This window comes from Glycine max, chromosome 11, assembly GCF_000004515.6.
Source record: "Glycine max cultivar Williams 82 chromosome 11, Glycine_max_v4.0, whole genome shotgun sequence".
Lineage (NCBI taxonomy): Eukaryota > Viridiplantae > Streptophyta > Magnoliopsida > Fabales > Fabaceae > Glycine > Glycine max.
The window spans coordinates 39,546,912-39,567,309 of NC_038247.2; the positions used below are offsets into that span (position 1 = coordinate 39,546,912).

General features: G+C 41.3%; 1 protein-coding gene across 4 annotated transcripts in view; it reads right to left on the reverse strand.

Annotated features, from left to right (window-relative positions):
- LOC100781873 (mediator of RNA polymerase II transcription subunit 13) overlaps positions 1-20,398 on the reverse strand; it is a 55,665-nt gene that overhangs the window by 27,702 nt on the left and 7,565 nt on the right. Inside the window, exons 7-13 of one of the 4 annotated variants that reach the window (XM_014764290.3) lie at positions 11,444-11,518; positions 11,281-11,357; positions 10,386-10,464; positions 9,959-10,291; positions 8,387-8,446; positions 7,621-7,864; positions 6,395-6,655 (exon numbers count right to left, since the gene is read on the reverse strand). In XM_014764290.3, coding sequence (XP_014619776.1) covers positions 6,395-6,655; positions 7,621-7,864; positions 8,387-8,446; positions 9,959-10,291; positions 10,386-10,464; positions 11,281-11,357; positions 11,444-11,518 — 1,129 coding nt within the window. Of the gene's footprint in view, positions 1-6,394; positions 6,656-7,620; positions 7,865-8,386; positions 8,447-9,958; positions 10,292-10,385; positions 10,465-11,280; positions 11,358-11,443; positions 11,522-20,398 lie in introns of those variants that run through there. The other 3 variants (XM_014764289.3, XM_006591367.4, XM_041006971.1) reach the window with 3 other exon arrangements.

A 20,398-nucleotide genomic window follows, 5' to 3' on the forward strand; every position in this document is an offset into this window, starting at 1 on the left:
TCCAACCCCCAACTAGGCAACAAAATTGGGAATATTAGAGGACCAGTAGTGGAAGCTAGTACTAAACTTTTTATCCTTAGCCTTTAACCATGACCAAGCTAAGAAAATAGCATGATCCATAACTTTACAGGGATCAAAAGGTTTTCCTTGGAAAATAAAAAGATTCCTATGCTGCCATATAGAAGTAGTTAACGCAACCCACCACCCACATCTTGTACTGTAGTTCTTATTTGCCCCAAACCCCTCACAAAACTGATAAAAATGGTGAACCGGGTTAATGGAAAGGGGACCTACTACTCGAACCCAGCGCATAGATTCCCACCACAGGCCATTTGTCAGCTTACAGTTGAAAAACAAATGATAAACATCCTCCTGCACACAGCCACATAAGGAACAGGTGTCTTCCTGAGTAATAGCATTTCTTCTTAGAAGGTTGACCTTGGTAGGTAGTCTATTTTTAAGTAATCTCCAACAGAAGATCACAGCCCTAGGGGGAATATTCAGCTGCCATATAGTCTTAAAAATATTGCCATCAGAAACTACTGAAGTGGTGTTCAAGCATAAGCTATAAGCTGATCTAGTAGTATATTGACCATTAGATTCAGCCAACCATAGCATATTATCTTTCACCTGCCGTTGAATAGGAACAGAACTAATTTCCTCCATAAACTGCACAGCCAACTGGCTTTCATGATCAAAGAGATTCCTCCTCCACCTCATGTCCCACCTCCAGCTATTATTATTAAAATATCCCATTTGAGAAATATGGTCCTTTTGCTGTCTACTTATGAGGAAAAGCTGATTATATTTCTGCTGCAGAGTGTGCTGGTCCCCTAGCCATTTATCAGTCCAGAATTTAATATTCTCCCCACTCCCAACCTTCCAAGCCAAGTTGTCTTTAAAAATACTGCAGTCCGACTGGTGATACAGATTTCTAATGTCTCTCCACCAATGGGAAAAACCCCTTTTGTCACTAGCATTTTGGAATTCTGACCAACCACCATATTTTGAAATTAAAATTCTGACCCAGAGCTGCTGTTGATCAGATGCAAAAGCCCAAATCCATCTACCCATCAGAGCTAAATTGTATTTAGAGATATCCTTTATCCCCAAGCCTCCCTTTGTCTTAGGCAAACAAATATCATCCCATTTGACCCAAGGAATTTTTTTGTGATCATTGTCCCCACCCCACAGAAAATTTCTTTGGAGGGATACCAGCTTTTTGACTATCCTTTGAGGAATTTTAAAAAAGGAAAGGAGATAGATTGGAAGGGCATTAAGGACAGAATTGATAAGAGTGATCTTCCCAGCCATGGATATATCTCTTTGAGCCCATTTGGCTAATTTAGACTTGAATCTAGAAATAAGAGGCTCCCACACCAGCTGGCTAGTAGGATTAGCCCCAATAGGTAAGCCTAAATAAAGGAAAGGATAATCCAGCTGTCGACAGTGCAAATAATTGGCTGCTTCCAAAGACCAATTGACTCCACCCCCTATTATCCCAAACTGACTTTTAGCAAAGTTAATCTTTAAACCAGAAGCTAGTTCATAGCCTCTTAATAAGGCCTTTATAACAAGAATATTCTCCCACACAGCCTCTCCTACAAAGACAGTGTCATCAGCATACTGCAAAATGTTGATAGGCTCCTTTTTCTGTCCAACCAAGAAGCTTCTATAAAGGTTTTTGTGGACTGCTTGTCTCATCATACCAGTAATACCTTCACCTACAATATTGAAAAGTAAGGGAGCTAGGGGATCCCCTTGTCTCAAACCCCTTGTAGGGGAGAATTCCTTAGAAGGGCTGCCATTAATCAGAATAGATATAGATGCTGAGTGGAGACAAGCTGATATCCATGATCTCCATTTTGAGCAGAATCCCAACCTGAACAGCATGTAGTCCAAAAAAGACCAAGAAACTGAGTCGTAGGCCTTTTCAAAATCCACCTTGAAGATCATCACAGGTTTCCTCTTCCTCCTGGCTTCCTCAACCACCTCATTGAGAATCACAATACCATGAAGAATATGCCTTCCTTTAATAAAGGCTGACTGCCTTTCATCAATTAACCCATTCATTACAGACCTCAGTCTGTTAGACAGCAACTTGGCTATAACTTTATACATACAACCTATCAAGGATATAGGCCTATAGTCATTGAAAGACTGAGGATGAGACAACTTAGGAATTAAAGCCACAAAGGAAGCATTGCTTCCTCTAGGAAAGCTGCCATGAGCATAGAACTCATCCACAAATCTTCTAAATTCTGGACTCATTATATCCCAAAATTTTTTTATAAAGTTGAAGTTAAAGCCATCTGGCCCAGGGCATTTATCACCTCCACAACTCCACACAGCCTCCTTGATCTCTAGATCAGAAAATGGGACAATCAACTGCTCTCTTTGTCTTTGAGAAATAGATTTAAAGGGGACCCCATCCAAATAAGGCCTAGAATAATCATGTTCAGTAAACCTGGCCTGGAAATAATTAACAGCTGCATTCTTCACTAAGATTGGTTGCTGCACCCACACACCATCAATAGTAATACCTGGAATAGCATTATATGCTCTCCTGTGATTTATTATTCTATGGAAATACCCAGAATTATAGTCCCCCTCCTTCAACCATGATATCCTAGACTTTTGTCTCAAAAGTGATTCCACAGCAATTGAAGCATTCCATAAATCCTGCTGAAGGGAGTTTCTGATTTTGAGCTCTTGATCGGATAAAATACGATTAGAAGCTAAGTCCTCCATCTCATTTAGTTTCTGCTGGATGCTGGATATTTTGTTAGCATCAATTTTCCCCTCATCCTTACTCCACTGTTTTATAGCAGCTTTCAAGTTTTTCAGCTTATTTTTTAAAGCAATACTCCCCCAACCTCCCTGCTGATCATTACACCATGTATCCCTCACCATTTTCTGATATTGATTCTGCTGCAACCACCAGTCAAAAACCCTAAAGGGCTTAGGACCCCAATCCACCATATTAGTTTGCAGAATGGTCGGACAATGGTCCGATAAATCCCTTTGCAAAACATGTTGGCAGCTCTCAGGCCACACAGATAACCATTGATCCGAGACCAAGAATCTGTCAAGCCTACTCTTTACATAACCATTAGGCCTAATCCAAGTATAGTTAGAACCCACAGATTTAATTTCCTGGAGCTCCATATCAGAGATCCATTGATTAAAAGCTGAGATGTCTTGTGATTCTACCCTTCTTTGAGATAAACTAACCCTTTCCTCTAAACTTCTAATACTGTTAAAGTCCCCAAGAACACACCATAAACCCCTTGAGTTAGAGACTTTTAGCTGCCATATATCATCCCATAAAGCTTTTTTCTCAGCAAAATCACATGGAGCATAAACATTGACAATTATCAACCTCTGGTTATTGTAAGTGCATCTCCCTTCAAGCATTAAAAAACTTCTTCCTTTCACCCTCCTTTCAACCTCAAAAATGGAGTTATTCCACATACAAAGCAGCCCACCAGCAGCTTGCACAGAAGGAACATAATCCCACTGAGCAGTGGAATCCCCCCAAATGGCATTACAAATAATCTTGTTAAAATTCTCCCTTTTAGTCTCTTGAATGCACACAAGGTCCACCTTGTGTTTTGAAATCAGCCTTCTTATAGCAGTCCACTTAACCCCCCTCCCTAAACCTCTGGAATTATAAGACAGAATTATCATAATTGTGATTTTTAGCTCCCCTCTCTGCTGTCAACATAACATCCTTGTTCTCCATGTCTAATAACATCCCCTTAACCTTGCTGTCATCTTCCCCACATGATAGACCCATTTCCTTTAGAAGGGCATATTGCATATGTATAGGGTCCTCTGATTGTGAATTCGAAGGATCATCTTTAGGGCCTGGTATTGAATTTGTCTTCTCTTGTAAAAGAGGCAAAGGAAGAGCATTATGGTCTGAAATGCAGTCCACGATTGAGTCCTCCCCCCACTGGGCCTTGGTTTTACTTTTCAACACTGTTTTTCTTCTCACATACCCCTTATTGACTGAAGAAGTTGGGCCATTTGGAAGGCCCATTTCCTCAGCTACCTTCTCTGAAAAAAGTTGACTAGCTGTACCATTATCCTTGTCCCTGACATTTGAAACGTGAGGTGTAATTTCCTCACGGGGCATAACATCCACTTTATCCCCTGCAACTCCTTTTTCTGACCTATATTGAATTTCCTCAAGCCCGTAAGTCAAATGGGCCTGGTCTACAAGGCTGTCTATAACAGAAAACTTTTCCTTAAACATGATATCCTGCTTATCACTTTCTTCATCTCCATTTAATGCTGACCCATTTCGGGGAAGATGGCCGTTGGAGGCTGTCAACGCCATCTCTGTCCCTATGTCCTGTGAATTTTGAACAGTGTCCCTATGAAATGCTTCCACGTCATCAGGATTAACGGACCAGTCCCTGCAACTCCGAGCCAGGGTCTTTACCCACTGGTCTCTGCGAGGATTATGCGGAAGGAACCCATCGGGATCTTCGGAGTCCCCGCCGAAAGTGTCGTCGGACGCCCCGTCGGGAAACCCGTCGCCGGAAAAGACCTTTGGGTGGAGAACACCCCCTGTTACGGGGGTGTTTGGCTGGGTCGAGAAAGGGGAAGGGGGGAGCCACGATGGGTTGCATGGCATCTGCTTCGACCCGCCCAGGTTCGTCATGTCCTCAACAACTTGGAGGACGCACTCAACTCCGTCAACGGTGGCCGGAATCGTCACCTGAAACGAAGGTTTAAGCTGCATCCAAACCAGGATACGCGCCACATCCAAACGCCGTCTGACCTCCACGTTCTCATCTACTTCAATCACCTCCCCAGCTTCAGCCAACACCTTCGCCATACACTCCTCTTCCCAAACTGACAGAGGGAGACCCCAAAGGAGAACCCAGGTGAGCCTGTGTGTGGGCCGTATCTCCGGGGACCATTTCTGGAGTTCCGATATGGGGGTAGACCCGTTCTCGTTCTCTTGGTGTATGAGTCGAACAACTTTGGACTCATCCATATCAGGGAAGATGACCCAATCATCAACCCAGTAGCATGGATTGATATCATCTTCAGCCACCCATTTCAATTCTTCGTCCAGCCTCTCAAACATGCCTCTGTTTTTCAGTCTAGCTACCCATGCCTTAGAGAGCCACTCAAGTTTCGTCTTACTTGAATGCAGAGTGACTGGGCCATGGTTCACCTTTTCAGCCCCGGGCATAGTTACCAGCGGGTTCATATGATTCGTTTCACCATATACAGACTCCTTCACCACCACAGCATATGATCGAGTTTTAGTATTGACTTTATTTTCCTCCTTTACACCTTCGTCCACATACCCAGCTTTGTGCTTCTGTTGAGTAGCTCCCTCACCGTGACTCAAGATCCTTCTTTCACGATTGCCTATCATCTTCCCCCTGTCGACTTTCGGACTATTGACAAACATTTTCACCCCACCAATGAAGATATTAGTATCTAGCTGCCTCTCTAATCTCTTCTCATCCATGACTTCTTTAAATCGGACAAAACCAAACCTATGGCCCAACTTGTTTTTGGTTTTGGAAATAAAGACTTCCCACACCTTTCCCCACTTCTGGAAGATCCTCCACATGTCTTTCTCCATCATCCCTTCAGGGAATCTAGAGAAGTAATATGTCGTAACATCAGCCTTGTCTCTCCATGTCACTTTCTTTTCTTCCCGTTGATGACTGCCTCCATCCGGTCTGCCTCTATTATCCTTCTCGTTCCTTTTCTTCTTGCGGGTTACTTCCACCCAGGCTCCATGATTGTTAACATCAAGTTTCTGTTGCTCCTGTTCTTCGTATGCGGTCCGTGAGGGGGAGTCTCGTTGAGTTCGCAAGTAAGCGTCATCAATCCTCCAGAACCTCCTTGTGTTGCTCCGAAATCCCCGTTGGTGGAAGTCGTTCCTGTAGCCGTTTGTTGCTCTCTTTGTGTTCACTCTCTCTCTCGGTCTACCCTCTCTCTCTCTCCCCCTGTCTCTCTCCCACACTCTATGTCTCAGTCTACCATCTCTCTCTCTCCCACTGTCTCTCCCACGATCTCGGATGGAAGTTTCTCTCTCTCATTCTCAAATCATTCTCGACCTACCCATTAGTTAGTTACATTAGATAGTTAGGATATGGATTTTTATCCATAGGAAAACCAAACTTATACTGTTCCAATTTATAAACTGCTAGAACGAACATAATGCATAATTTTAGAGTAACACATAACTCTTTGGATGTCTAATTTACAATTTAAGAGTTTAATTGTGTTGTGCACCTGTTTAGAAATGGAAGTCACAACTCAATGGCTCTAACTAAAACTCAGGATTATAGAGGAGAAAAAAGTGGAAATCAAAAGAAGAAATCCTCTTTAAATTGTAGTATAAATATTCAGATACCTCTCCAAAAGGCAAAACATCATTTTCAAAGAAGTCACCAAAATCACCAAACTCTGATAGAAGGGCTTGAATATCCATTTCCATGCCTCTATCATCATCATCCCAGTCCCAGTAAGACCCAATTGGATCATTTCCTACTCCTGTAATGGCTGAATTGTTCACTTCCATGGAACCAAAATCAGACATGTAAGCATCTTGCACAGGAATGTTTGTAGCTGTACTTAATGACTCTGTCACCCCTGTTCGAGACCGCTTAGAGCCCTGCAGAGAAATAAGAGCAGCTATAATACTCAATTGCACAAAAACTAGATCGGCAAACACAAAAATTAAAAACACTCCTTCCAGCAAAAAAAATACAATACAATAAGAGCACACAGAATATTGTTAAAGAATCTTTCATATTTTCAAGAAAAATACTGCATAACATATTGTTAAAGAATCTTTCATTTTTTCTCAATTTACTTTTAAATTGCAGTAAGTTAGCCTTCTTCATGTGCATACAATCCAGAACGTGGCTAGGTTATGAAGTGAGAAGTATGTGTATCACTATGTTGTAAGGGTACAGCTAAAGCTAAACTGGCCAAGTACCCGTATCCAGAATCGATGGTCTCAGTTTTACATTCAAATTTAAACTGTGGGAGTGTGTGTGTGTGTGTGTGTATCATGTACTCATTAGGTACCTATGGGTATGGTAACTACTCTGACCAGAATTGGTGCATTATGCATGCAATACATTACATTTAGCAAAATGCTACACCACCACCTTGCTTTTTCATAATCCAATAAAATATTATAAGCCTTTATCCCAAAGAATATAAAAAGGTGGGAAATTTATGGTAGTTAGCTTTAGTAGTTTGGGTAGAAGTAAAAAGACTAAAAATTTTATGGCGATGTGCAGTTTATGCTATTATTTGATTCATTTGGTTGAAGGATAGTGTTCATATTTTAAGGAGGTCGATAGGCTTGTCTAATGATATAAGATAAGATTCAGCAATTGACTCTTATTTTGTGTACAGCACGTGGTTTTTTAAAAGGTCCCTAGCAGATGTGCAGAGTGATTGGCAGCTTTGTTCCATTGGTTTTCTCATCTTTGTTGCCTAGATTTTCCTTTTGGATGATTGATTATCCTCCAAGTTCCTTGTAATTTTCTTTTATTCATCATGGTAAACTTTCTTTTAAAGTAAAAAAAGTTCAATATTATTTTTCAAAAGTAAATAATGATATACCAATTTGGGGCCATCACTGTCCAACTGATCAGCAGAAGATACCATAGACTGTCTACACGTCAAAGAATCAGCATCTGCCTCTAGTTCACTTGGTCTTGTAGTCTTGTAATCACTATCACTAGAGCTGGCACTTAAGCTACTAATACTGCTACTATTGCTATTGCTACTACTATCATAACTATTTTGTGTGCGGGTTCCATTGATTTCGGTCCAAGGATCTTCAGTACAATCCACATTACCAGCACTGCAGAAAGCCGAAGAAAATTGAGGCTTTAGCTAAAACCAGAACAAATGTACTCAAACAAATTTATGTGCTCAAAACATTAACCAATAAATTACAGGGATAAGGTTTTGAAAGAGGAATAGAAGTGAGACAAGGTTTATCAAAAAACCTATTGACAACAATTTTTTTTTCTCCAGAAAAGAAGAAAAGTACGACTATAGACTATGGAGAAAATATGATAGATACTAATACCGAAAATTCTAGACACAACAAGAACTCAAGAAACATGGGAAAAAAATGCAACAGACTGCATAGTCTCTGTATGCCAGACAGCCATCAGCAGAAGACAGAAGTAGTACAGGGTTCACAATTTTTTTTTGGATCGGCAAACATATAATATGTATTGATAAATTGAGTACCAGAGGTGCTAAAGTACAGCTAGGGGTTCACAATTAATCTTAATAATAATCAAGATGTAAGAATCAAGAAACACCTCAGACAAAAACATGCATGAATGCAGAGAGCGATAAAGAGAGCACAAACCAGTGAATAAAGGAAGAGGAACCAGGCAGGGATGGTCCCATCCAATTCTGCAGCCAAAATCTGTATGTTTCACATTAATAGAGTATATGAATCACAGGGCTCTTCTGGGAATTGAAGTATAATGGTTCATATGACAGGACAATCACAATGCACATACAGCATATTCATCTGACAAAAATAAATTTGTTACAGCTAAAGTGACACCAAGAATTGTAATTTAGGTGAAACCAATTAATAGTGTAAGAAATTGTGTCCAAAAATAAATAAGAGTAAAATGAAAACAAGTAAAGATGGGTGTAGCGCACACAAAACAGAGGAGGCCATTGAAAACAGAGAAGACAAGGCACGGTAGCTTGTGGATTAAAGGCCAGCTATTAGAGTTCAGACACAGCGGAAGCATGGTGGACCCATAACCCACTGGTCCCAGGATCGAACCAGGCTCTGATACCATGTAAGAAAGGAATTTACTGTGTTGTATGTTCTTCACCACACACAATACCTTTATTTATAAGCAGAATTGATACATAACTACAGAAACCTAATAATGACTAAGAAGGAAATCCCTAATTTCAGCTATACAATCAATCATATTAAAAACATATATTTCAGAAGTTCTTTTATCTAGGGGTCATGCAGAACATATGCTCACTATGACAGTATGACTGCTGCTATTCAAGTGGCAACAGGACACTATTGCGAAACACCATGATGGTGAATCAAACCAACATGAGCATTTGGGAGGCAGGGACGCTGTACTCTAATTTGCTCTACCCATCATTAACTACTCTTGCACAATTCAAGCCACTATTTGCTGCATATTGTTGGTGCATCTTATAAAGTGGGTTTGGGCTTAACCCAACCCCTAAAGCTAGCTCATAGGGTAAGGGTTTCCCCCCACTTATATACTATATCTTGCCACTATCTCTACCCGATGTGGGATTTGGGTTTTTCCCAATATACCCCCTCACGCTCAAGCACTTTTGGGCTTGGTACGTGGATAATATGGTGGGTGACCCGTTAATGAATCTAGGATAGGCTCTGATACCATCTTTGAATGTGGGTTTGGACCTAACTTAACTCCAAAAGCCAGCTCATAGGGTGAGGGTTGCCCCCCATTTATATACTATATCTCGGCACTATATCTAACCGATGTGGGATTTGGGTTTTTCCCAATAGTGCATAAACCAGTAATGTTGATGAGATTTGTTTTCTATGTAGCTTATTTGGATATGATTCAGAGATTAGCTTCTATTGGGAATCAAGCATGTGGTCTTTTCAAGGAGGTTTTCCAAATAAATATGCAGAGGGATTGGGCAATTTTTCCCCAGTGACATTTTTTTTTTCTTGTTCTAATTTTCCTTTTATTTTCATATGGATAATCCCTTATTTTTAAACTTCCTTGTAACTATCTTCTGTCTAAATGAACTTTTATTATTTAAAATAAAAAGTATATATCAACAAAAATCAAGCAGGAAAACCAGCTAGACTAGTGAGTCTTAACAGTTATACACAAAGCTCTTAACCAAAGAAAGGAAGAAAATAGCATAGCATATGTCCATGGAAAAAAAATACCTTCTCAAGGAAGACCTTGCTAATGATGTTTGTAAAACTGGCACAAGCACTGCCTCAGCTGGATAGAGAAATGTTTTATCATAATCCAACAAATGATCTGGTGATCCCTTGTGATCACTTCGTCCCACAATAGGAGATTCGGCAACATGAAGTTTGGGTAAATTCCTAACACTATTTTTGTTTGGCTGCAACGTGTTGTCAGTTCCAGATCTAGGGAAGCCAAGACTTACTTCAACATAACAATTCTGCCCCCTCAGCTGGCAACCAACACCCTGGGAAACATGATATGGGAGACCTATAATTCCATTGGACACCCTAAATTTGGTAGAACTGCTATTAAAAATAGAAAAGAGAAAAAAAAAAGGAATTTCGTCATGGGTGATATCTTGATATATCAAATGTCTACATAAAAGGTTATAAAAGGGACCTGAAGTAGCTTTGCTTGACAAGATCACTAGGAGAACAACCAGTCAAGCTGCCACAAATTCCATGTGGAGAAACAATCACTGACGCAAAAAAATGTAAAATAAAATCAAACGGTGCCAAGAAAAGCCACCTGGAGGACTAAGATGAACTTAGTAACCCTTTTGGATATTGCTAACTACTGATTAGTAATGAACATGCATGAACATATGATATTTGTTAGAAACCCAGCTTAGAAAATAGAGCAAAGAAAAAGATTGAATTGAACAGAACAAAGGAGATTCCTCTTTACAAAGGATTTCTCCTTATCAAAGAGCAATTGCTAAAATTATAAATGATAACTGATCTGAATGAATTCCCCTCCCTTTAGTTCTATTAATTTCTGTCACAAACTTCCTCTAACTCCTTCCCTCATTCTAACTAACATTCTAACAATCCTAATTAACCACCCCGCCCCCCGTCTTAACATTATGACATTATGACACCTAAAACAGGGATTAACATTGACAAAGATAGTGACAATAACATGACATGGACATGTCACATAGATAGAGAAAGAACAAATATCAGCAATTAACTGTAACAAAATCTCTAAGCAAAATTCAGTTCTCAGTGCAACGAAACTCCCCAAACCCTCGTAAATTATATAATAGGCCAAAAATGACCGTGTTCACATTAGCAAAGATATGCAAATTCAAAACGCTATCCCAAAGGACAGGAATCTTTATCAAGGATTCTTTGAAAATCCTAGCATTGCTCTCCATCATTACACACCAAACAAAAGCCAGCGTAATACAAATATTTTAGCACAAGAAAAGATAGATAGATAGCATATCAAAGAATAATCCTGACAAATGACTTTGAACCAACAGAATTTTATGCGCACAGAGCATGCCAACCTGGAAGTCTATATGTAAACTCCATAGAATGTTGTAATACTTTTTCCAGATCAGCTGTGGAAAGCATTCGGATATGCCTGATAAAAAGGAGGGAAAATAATAGGTAAATATTTCAATGCAAGATACACTATTGACAAACTATAAAAAAATAGCACTGTCATACTTTGAGGATACTATGACATGTATGAAGATTGCCTCCTCAGTTGCAGCAAAGACAAACTCAACTGCAGGCTGTCCTCTTCTGGAAATATCAGAAATATGCAATTTTTTTTGGTCAGCAAAGATAATAGATTAAATAAATATATAGTACCAGAGGTACTGAAATACAGAAAGGAAGTTGCCATGGGAATGGTTCCGTAATCAGACAAAATAGTCTGAGAAGGAACCACTCTATAGAAACTGAAGAAAACAAAACTAGTAGCTAATATGGTCTAGATTCCTATCCTTGATTACATCGAAAGCCTTCTCTAATATTTGAAGACCAGTGATTAAAGTGAGATTGAAAACCCTTCTCTAAATGTCTCAGCCAAGTCCATAATAAAAACACTGCATCCTCCATCATTTTATTTGCATTGAAGGTAGCAGGGTCACAAGTCAGAAAACAGCAAACAAGCTAGATCTCACACAATGCATACAAATTGCATTGAACAGTCAAACAGCTCTGGTGGGATTTTGGATTTAGCAATTTCAAGGTCAAAGCAAACATGACTAAATCTATAGGAAACTTGAGGTCTACAACGAAAGAAGCCTGTTATGATACAGTTTGCAGTTCAAAATAATTACTCCACCACAGAATATGTTGAGTGAGATTGGGGTGCATTAATCATAAATAGTTATAACTTATACTTACCCATACTCAGAGTTATTAATGGGAGATTATGGTGGTCAACCCAAAATCTGAGATGGCATTGCAACATGTGGTGGACAGAATAAAAATAACATATACATAGAAATAAAATTGCAATGCAGAAACATATAAAAAAGTGTTGACAGCTGTATGTCTATATTAAGAATTAATTAGACAGCTGGATGTTTATTTTTGGAATTAATTTTCTAGAAAATTGAATAATTAGGATCAAGATCAGATTATTCCGATTTGATCTGATTTGATTATTATTTTGGGTCAGAATCAAATCTCTCTGATTTGATCTGATCCCTTTTTATTTACTTTCCTTTCTGCATTTATTATGTTTTTTTTTTGAACGGCCAAAAGTATTTATATATTAGATATTAATAGTACCAGAGGTACTACAAAGATACCTATAGGATGCCATTTCCTAAGACTAGAAAACATAGACAACAAAGTACCACCCCAACAAGTAAAACTACAGAACCCAGTCAACCATCCCACACTAGATAAAGGCAAGAGACATGGATGAGGACCATTGCTGAAAAGGAACAGCAAAGTCCTTCTCCCACCCCCTCAACCAAGACCAGGTGAGAAAGATTGCATTATCCACCAACTTAGAGATAACAAACGGTTGATTTTTAAATATCATATCATTTCTAGCGTTCCAGATAGATACTGTTGCTGCTATCCACCAAATCTTCCACTTTCTATTAGAAGCCCTCGAAAGGCTGATTATTGAAAATCATGCCATTTCTGTGGTGCCAAATGGACAATGACAGAGCTATCCAGAGAAATTCCCATCTCTTGACTGTGCTGCTTGGTCTATTCCATTGAGAGAATTGCAGAAAATGATTGTTTGGGTCAGTGGAGAGAGGACCCACTCTATTAACCCATCTCATAGGCTCCCACCAGAGACTCCTAGTCTTGGGACAGTTGAAAAAAAGATGATTGACAGATTCTTCTTCAAGGTCACATAAAGGACAGCTATAAGAATGCAGAGTCACTTGCCTCCTTCTGAGATTATCCCTAGTAGGGAGCCTGTTCTTGAATAATCTCCATGAAAAAGCACTAGCTCTTGGGGGAATTTTCAGGCTCCACATGATCTTAAGAACCCTGTCCTCATTAGCATTATCATGAGCCTCCTGCAGCATTTTATAAGCAGACTTTGTGGAATATAGGTCATTAGGATCAGGCTTCCAGCAAAGGAAATCCCTGCTGGAATGATTGATGTTGCCTGACTCAATGTCAGCTAGGAAGTCAGCTACCATGTCAATTTCATAGTCAAAAAAGTTCCTTCTCCATGTTAGCTTCCATTCCCATCTCTCTTCCACCAAATTCCCCATAGAATTGATTGAAGAGGTCTACTGATTGCTTATTAAAAAAAGAGTAGGATATTTTGTTTGAAGATTATAATTATCCCCCAGCCATTTGTCCTTCCAGAAACTGATTTTGGTGCCACAACCCACTCTCCACTTGAGGTTATCAACAAAACAGTTGTTGTGCTGCTGCTGGAAGATAGCCTTTAAGTCTTGCCACCATTGAGAGTGGAATTTACTCTTACCACCAGAGATCATCTCTTTCCACCCACCATATTTGGAGATTAAAATTCTAGCCCAGGGCTGGTTCTGGTTATTGGCCAGCTCCCACCCCCATTTGCCAAATAAAGCCTCATTAAAGATGGATAAATCTTTGATCCCAAGGCCCCCTTTGTTCTTGGGGAGGCAAACTGAACCCCATTTTACCCAAGAAATCTTGCTAGCCTCTTGCTGACCTCCCCACAGAAATTTTCTCTGGATGGAGACAATCTTGTGCACCACTTTTTTGGGAATCTTGAAAAAAGAAAGAAGATAGATAGGTAAGGCAGCTAAAACTGAGTTAATGAGAGTGATTCTGCCCCCCATAGATAGGCTTCTTTGCTTCCACTTTGCAAGTTTATCTTCAAACTTCCTTATAATAGGCTGCCACACACTCCAGCTCTTCGAGGACACCCCTAGAGGCATTCCGAGGTAAGAAAAAGGAAAATCCATGTGACTGCAGTTAAGGAATTGAGCTGCAGCCCTGCACCAACTTCCAGATTTGCCCAAACAGCCAAGATGGCTTTTAGAATAATTAATCTTGAGGCCATAAACGTTTTCAAAGCATCTCAGAATGCATTTTAAAGATCTAACATTTTGCTGAGTGGGATCTCCAAAAAACAGGGTATCATCAGCATATTGGAGGATGTTCACTTCTTCTTTTAAAATTCCAACTCTATAGCTGCTAAATAGATTCTTGGACACAGCTGATCTCATCAAACCTGTGAGGCCTTCCGCTACAATATTGAAGAGAAGGGGTGCAAGGGGATCACCTTGCCTTAGACCTCTCTTAGGAGCAAATTCCTTAGAAGGACTTCCATTAATTAAAATGGATATGGTTGCTGTAGACAGACAACCATTAATCCATTTCCTCCACCTATCACAAAAGCCCATCCTCATGAGCATGTAGTCGAGAAAGCCCCATGAAACCGAGTCATACGCCTTTTCAAAATCCGCTTTGAAAACCAAGCAAGGTTTATTTCTAGCCTTAGCCTCAGCTATAACCTCATTAGCAATCAAGACACCATGCAAAATGTGTCTTCCTCTCATGAAAGCTGTCTGTCTATCATCTATAAGGTGAGGTAGAACAAGGGCCAGCCTCTTGGCCAGAACTTTAGCCACGATTTTATAGACGCACCCTATGAGGGAGATGGGTCTATAATCATTAAAAGATTGAGGATCATTAATCTTTGGGATGAGGGCTATGAATGAAGCATTAGTTCCTTTGGGGAAGGAACCATTGATGTAGAATTCATCCATAAACCTGATGAAGTCAGGTTTCAAGATCTCCCAAAAATGCTTAATGAAGTTGAAATTTAGCCCATCCGGACCAGGGCTTTTGTCCCCACCACAGTCCCAAACTGCTGATTTGATCTCCACTTCAGAAAATCTAGTCACAAGGCTTTCTTTATCTCTTGAATCAAGAGTAGAGAACTGGACACCATCAAGGGTTGGTCTTCTAGGAGCTTCCTCTGAAAATCTGTCCTTGAAATAAAGGATAGCTGCATTTTTAACAGTGCAGGGTTCGTGAACCCACACACCATCTATGAAGATACCTTGGATGGCATTTTTTCTCCTTCTATGGTTGATCAATCTGTGAAAATAAGTAGAGTTGTTGTCCCCTTCTTTTAACCACTTTACTCTAGACTTTTGTCTTAGCATAGATTCGTAAGCATAAGCTGCATCCCACAATTGACCTTGAAGGGATTTCTTAAGAATCAATTCCTCCTGAGATGGAGCTCTATCAATTAGGCCAGTCTCCAAATCATTCAGCTCCTTTTTAATATTCTGGACTGTTCTAGCATTAGCTTCCCTGTTTGTCAAACTCCAGCTCTTAATACTCTGCTTAAGGTGCTTTATTTTGTGATTCAGGACAAAGCCTCCCCAACCAGGAGGGTGGTAATTGCCCCATTTCTGCTCCACTAGCTGCTGGAACCCCTTATCCTTCAACCACCAATCCATAACCTTAAAAGGTTTTGGCCCCCAATCAATGTTCTTTGACTTCAAGAGAATAGGGCAGTGATCAGAAAAATCCCTATCAAGCACAAACTGAGTTGAATCTGGCCATTGCAGAAACCACTCATCAGATAAGAGGAACCTGTCCAATCTGCCCATGGCACTGCCATTGGGTCTGAACCAAGTGAATTTCCTTCCAATGGACCTAACCTCCTCTAATGCCATCTCTGAAATCCAAGAATTGAATTCAGAAATGCTGGGGTCAGGACCCACAAGCTGGGCTGCACTCACTCTCTCATCTTGGTGTCTTATAGAGTTGAAATCACCTACTACACACCATAGACCTTCTTGAGAGGATGTCTTCAGCTGCAGAATTTCATCCCATTGCTGTCTCTTCCTATGGATGTCACACGGAGCATACACATTGATAATGGAGACCCTCTTATTGTCTTTGATCCACATTCCTTCCAACAAAATAAATCCTGCCCCCACTACCTTTCTATCAACTGAAAATGAATCATTATTCCAGATGCAGAGGAGGCCACCACCAGCATTAATTGAAGGGGCGCATTCCGAAGCAACATTACAATCAGCCCATAAATACTGACAAGTCCTCCTATCAATGGCTTCCATTTTTGTTTCTTGGATACATAGAATATCAAGATTGTTGGTCAAGGTCAGTTTTCTGATAGCTGACCACTTGATACCACTACCCAGCCCTCTAGAATTAAAGGATAGAATATTCATGAGTCAATCTTATCCTTTCCCATCACAGCTGTTACCTCTGCTGTATGTTCACTAGCAACCTTAGCAGTCTTCATGTTTACAGAACTGTGATTATGCTCTTCAAAAGAAAGGCCCAAATCTCTGGCTAATTGAAGATGGAAGTCTTCCTCGTTTTCTAGAGGAGCTTTGTTGAAACTACTGGAAAGAATAGGGCTGAGACACTGCTGGTGCTGAAATGAAGCCACCTCCGCTACCTGAACATCCCCTGCCATGTCATCTTTTTTATTGAGCGTGTCATTTTCTGTAAGATCCAGGGAAAAGGTGTCATATACGTCCCTTTTGGCCTTTGCAGCAGAGTTGCTGTTTAAGTGGGCCAAGAAATTTCTTCCTACACCCCCCTTTCTTCTAGAGTAGACCTTTAAGCTGAGGACAGATTCCTCTCCCTTTGATGTTGGGCCATTAGTAATGAGGCCCAAATCCTGTAACTCCGCATTACATGCCTTTTTCTGAACGGTGTTGTTTACTTCAAAAGTCTCTTTGTATGAGAGATTTGAATTTGGTTTGACCAGGGGGTATGACACTAGGTTAATATCCTCTGGATCATGCTGTACGACCCAAAGGTCAGCCCCTTTACCAGAGTCAACTTCATTGGGACCTTCACCTGCTTTTTCCTTAAGAAGCATCTGCTGTTGGCCAAGGGAGGAATCCCTACGTTCTAGAATACCATGTCCATGCAAGTGGCTATGGAGGGGACCGTTGTAGTCCACGTGTCGCGCGGGGAGAGGCGATAGGCCCACAGCAGATGGCGCCTCCGAACGATGCAATGACGCGTCGTCGTCACAATGGGCTTCGGACTCCGTGCGCCACAGGTTGATGGCCCTGGTCCACCGTCGGCGGCGTCTGTCCCTGAGGCAGTTTGACGAAGCTCCGTCGGGAGTGAAAACTGTCATGCCGTCATCCGAATCCTCCACCGCTGTTGTGAACGGCTATGGTGGAAAAATCTCCGATTCCGGTCGCCATTGCCGTTTTCCTTTAAAACAAGGCATGTCCTCCCTTAAAACCAACTGATGCTTTGTACCATTCACCGTAACCACCATGGATTTGAAGAAAAATGGCTTCACCTCCGTACGTAACAGAACCCGCGCGACGTCGAGTCTCGAGCGATCCTCCGTCTCCTCGTCGAGCTCGATAAGTTCTCCATATGTCGATAGCAAGGTCGCAAAATGTTCCGCACCCCATATCTCCAAGGGAACACCCCAAATGTGAATCCATATTAAACGGAATTCGGTCTTCATCTCCGGTGTCCATTTCTGGATTGAGTATAAGGGTGTGTCTCCATTAGATTGTTCTCTGAGATTGATCTTTCCTGCTTTGGCTTCATCCATGTCAAAAAGGATAATCATGTCGTCCCCCCAGTAGGATACCTTCACCTCCTCTCCTACCACCTCCTGAACCTCTTCCACCACCCTCTCAAACATACCTCTGTTTTTTATACGACCCACCCAAGCTTGGTCCAACCATTTGTTGTCCTCCGTTGAAGTATGAAAAGTTACAGATGTAACAGGAGGTTCTGAGCTATACTTCCCCGACAAAGGCATCATAGACTCCTTCTCTTTCATCGCCGGATTGCGCTTAACAGCTTCCGCATATGATTTCATGTTGGTGGATGGCAGACTGTTGGGTCTCCGTTGGTTGGGTTCCATGGGGATCGTGAGTTGCTTCCTATCTCCTTTACCTTCTCCCACCAGGTTCTGGATGTCTCTTTTTCCTCCTCTCTAGAACTTTGGTTTATTAACAAACAACTTCATACCTTCTATGAATATGTTATTGTCAAGTTGTCTCTCCAATCTACCTTCCTCCTCTACACCTTTAAAACGAACAAAGCCGTATCTGTGGCCTTGTTTGTTCTTAGTCCTAGGTACAAAAACTTCCCATACATTTCCCCATTCCTGGAATAACTTCCAGAGAAATGACTCACTAACGGAATCTGGGAAATGGGAGAAATAAAAGGAGGTTATGTCCTTTTACTCCTCCATGATTGGGGTCTGTGTTTTCCCCTTGTCTGGTATACGTAAGTTTGTCTCTGTCTACATGAATCAGCTCCTTGTTCAGTTTTGGTCTGTCTCCAAGGCTTCCTCCTACCTCCTACTTCGATCCAAGGATCCTCCTGGTGTTTATTATCAGTGACTCTGTGATTGTCATCTTCTCCGGTAGAATTTCTTTCAGCCATGACTTGACATCTTCTCCCCCTACACTCCTTACTCAAACTGTATCGAGCCCTTCCATATAGGTTCCTTGTCAGGTCTCTGGCACTCGAACGGCCTCTCTCTCGCACAAGCTCCCTCTCTTCTTCCTTCACTCCCTTTCTCTTTGTCTCTCTCTCTCTGACTCTGTGTCTCTCTCGATCTCTGTCTCCCTCTCGTTCTCTGTCTCTCTCTCCATCTCTGTATCTGTCTCTGTTTCTCCTCCATCTTTGTCTCTGTCTCTGTTTCTCTCTCTAACCCTCATTCTCTAACCCACTTTGAGGGAATCTTAAGCTTCCATAGTTCCTCAAAAGCCCCATCCAGGTTCCCATCAGCCTCCTCCTCCCGTAGAACGCAATAGGCAGATTTGGCCATGTATTGGCCACTCGGATCTGCCTTCCACACCCACTAGTCACCTTGCTGAGCCTGAATCCTGAGACACTCGACCTCCCTTAGGAAAGAGGCCGCCATATCTACTTCATTATCGAACATAGGTCTCCTCCATCTGAAATCCCATTCCCATCCATTATCTCTAAAGGCCCCCATTTGCTGTATGTATTGATTTTGCTGTGAAGATATACTATACAACCTGGGGTATCTTGCTAGCAGCGATTCCTCCCCACGCATCCATGCATCCTCCCAAAATTTAAACCTGTCCCCACAGCCCACCTTCCATAGTGTTGAGTTGTTGATTATCACACCATGTTGTGGATGTTGAACCACAAGCTTTAGGTCCCTCCACCATATAGATTATGCCTGTGCTCTAGTTCCTTCACTTAGGCCCCTCCAACCACCATATTTCGAGTCCAGCACCCTAGCCCACAACTCCCCTGGTCGCTGAAATAGGTTCCAATTCCACTTACCCAGTAAAGATAAGTTAAAGGAATTAATATCTTTGACTCCCAAACCCCCAGCTTCCTTTGGCATGCATACCGTCTCCCACTTGACCCAAGCTATTTTCCTCTGCTGCTGATCACCACCCCATAGAAAATTCCTCTGAAGTCTTACTAACTCATCCACCACCTTCTAAGGAACCCTGTAAAAAGAGAGAAAGTAAATAGGAATAGATGTTAGCACTGATTTTAAAATAGTCACTCTCCCCCCGAATGACAAGTTTCTCTGTTTCCACTTCACTAGTTTTCTCTCACACTTAGAGATGATAGGATCCCATGTCTGATATCTTCTCGGATTTGCTCCAATAGGAACACCAAGGTATATGAAAGGGAGTGTCAACAAGCTACAATTGAGGTAATCAGCTGCCTCGCTCTGCCATGACTGCATTGCCCCGAAAGCACCAAATCCACTTTTAGCAAAATTGATTTTGAGCCCCGATGCTAGCTCAAAAACCCTCAACATTGCTTTGATAGCTCTGACATTTGCCATTGTTGCTTCTCCAAAGAAAATAGTATCATCCACATATTGAAGGAGACAAATTTCCACCTTGTTCTTGCCACACAAAAATCCCTTAAACAGCCCCTTCTCTAGCGCCTGATTCATAATACCATTCAAAGCCTCCGCAACTATGTTAAAAAGTAGAGGTGATAGTGGGTCTCCTTGCCTTAGCCCTCTCTGAGGCAAGAATTCTGCTAAAGGGCTACCATTGACCAGCACCGAAACTGTTGCTGACTTTAGACATCCCTCCATCCACCTAATCCATTTGGTGCAAAAGCCCATACGCCTCATCATATAAATCAGGAAATTCCAACTAACAGAGTCATATGTCTTCTCATAATCCACTTTGAAGACCATGCAAGGTTTGTAATCAGTTT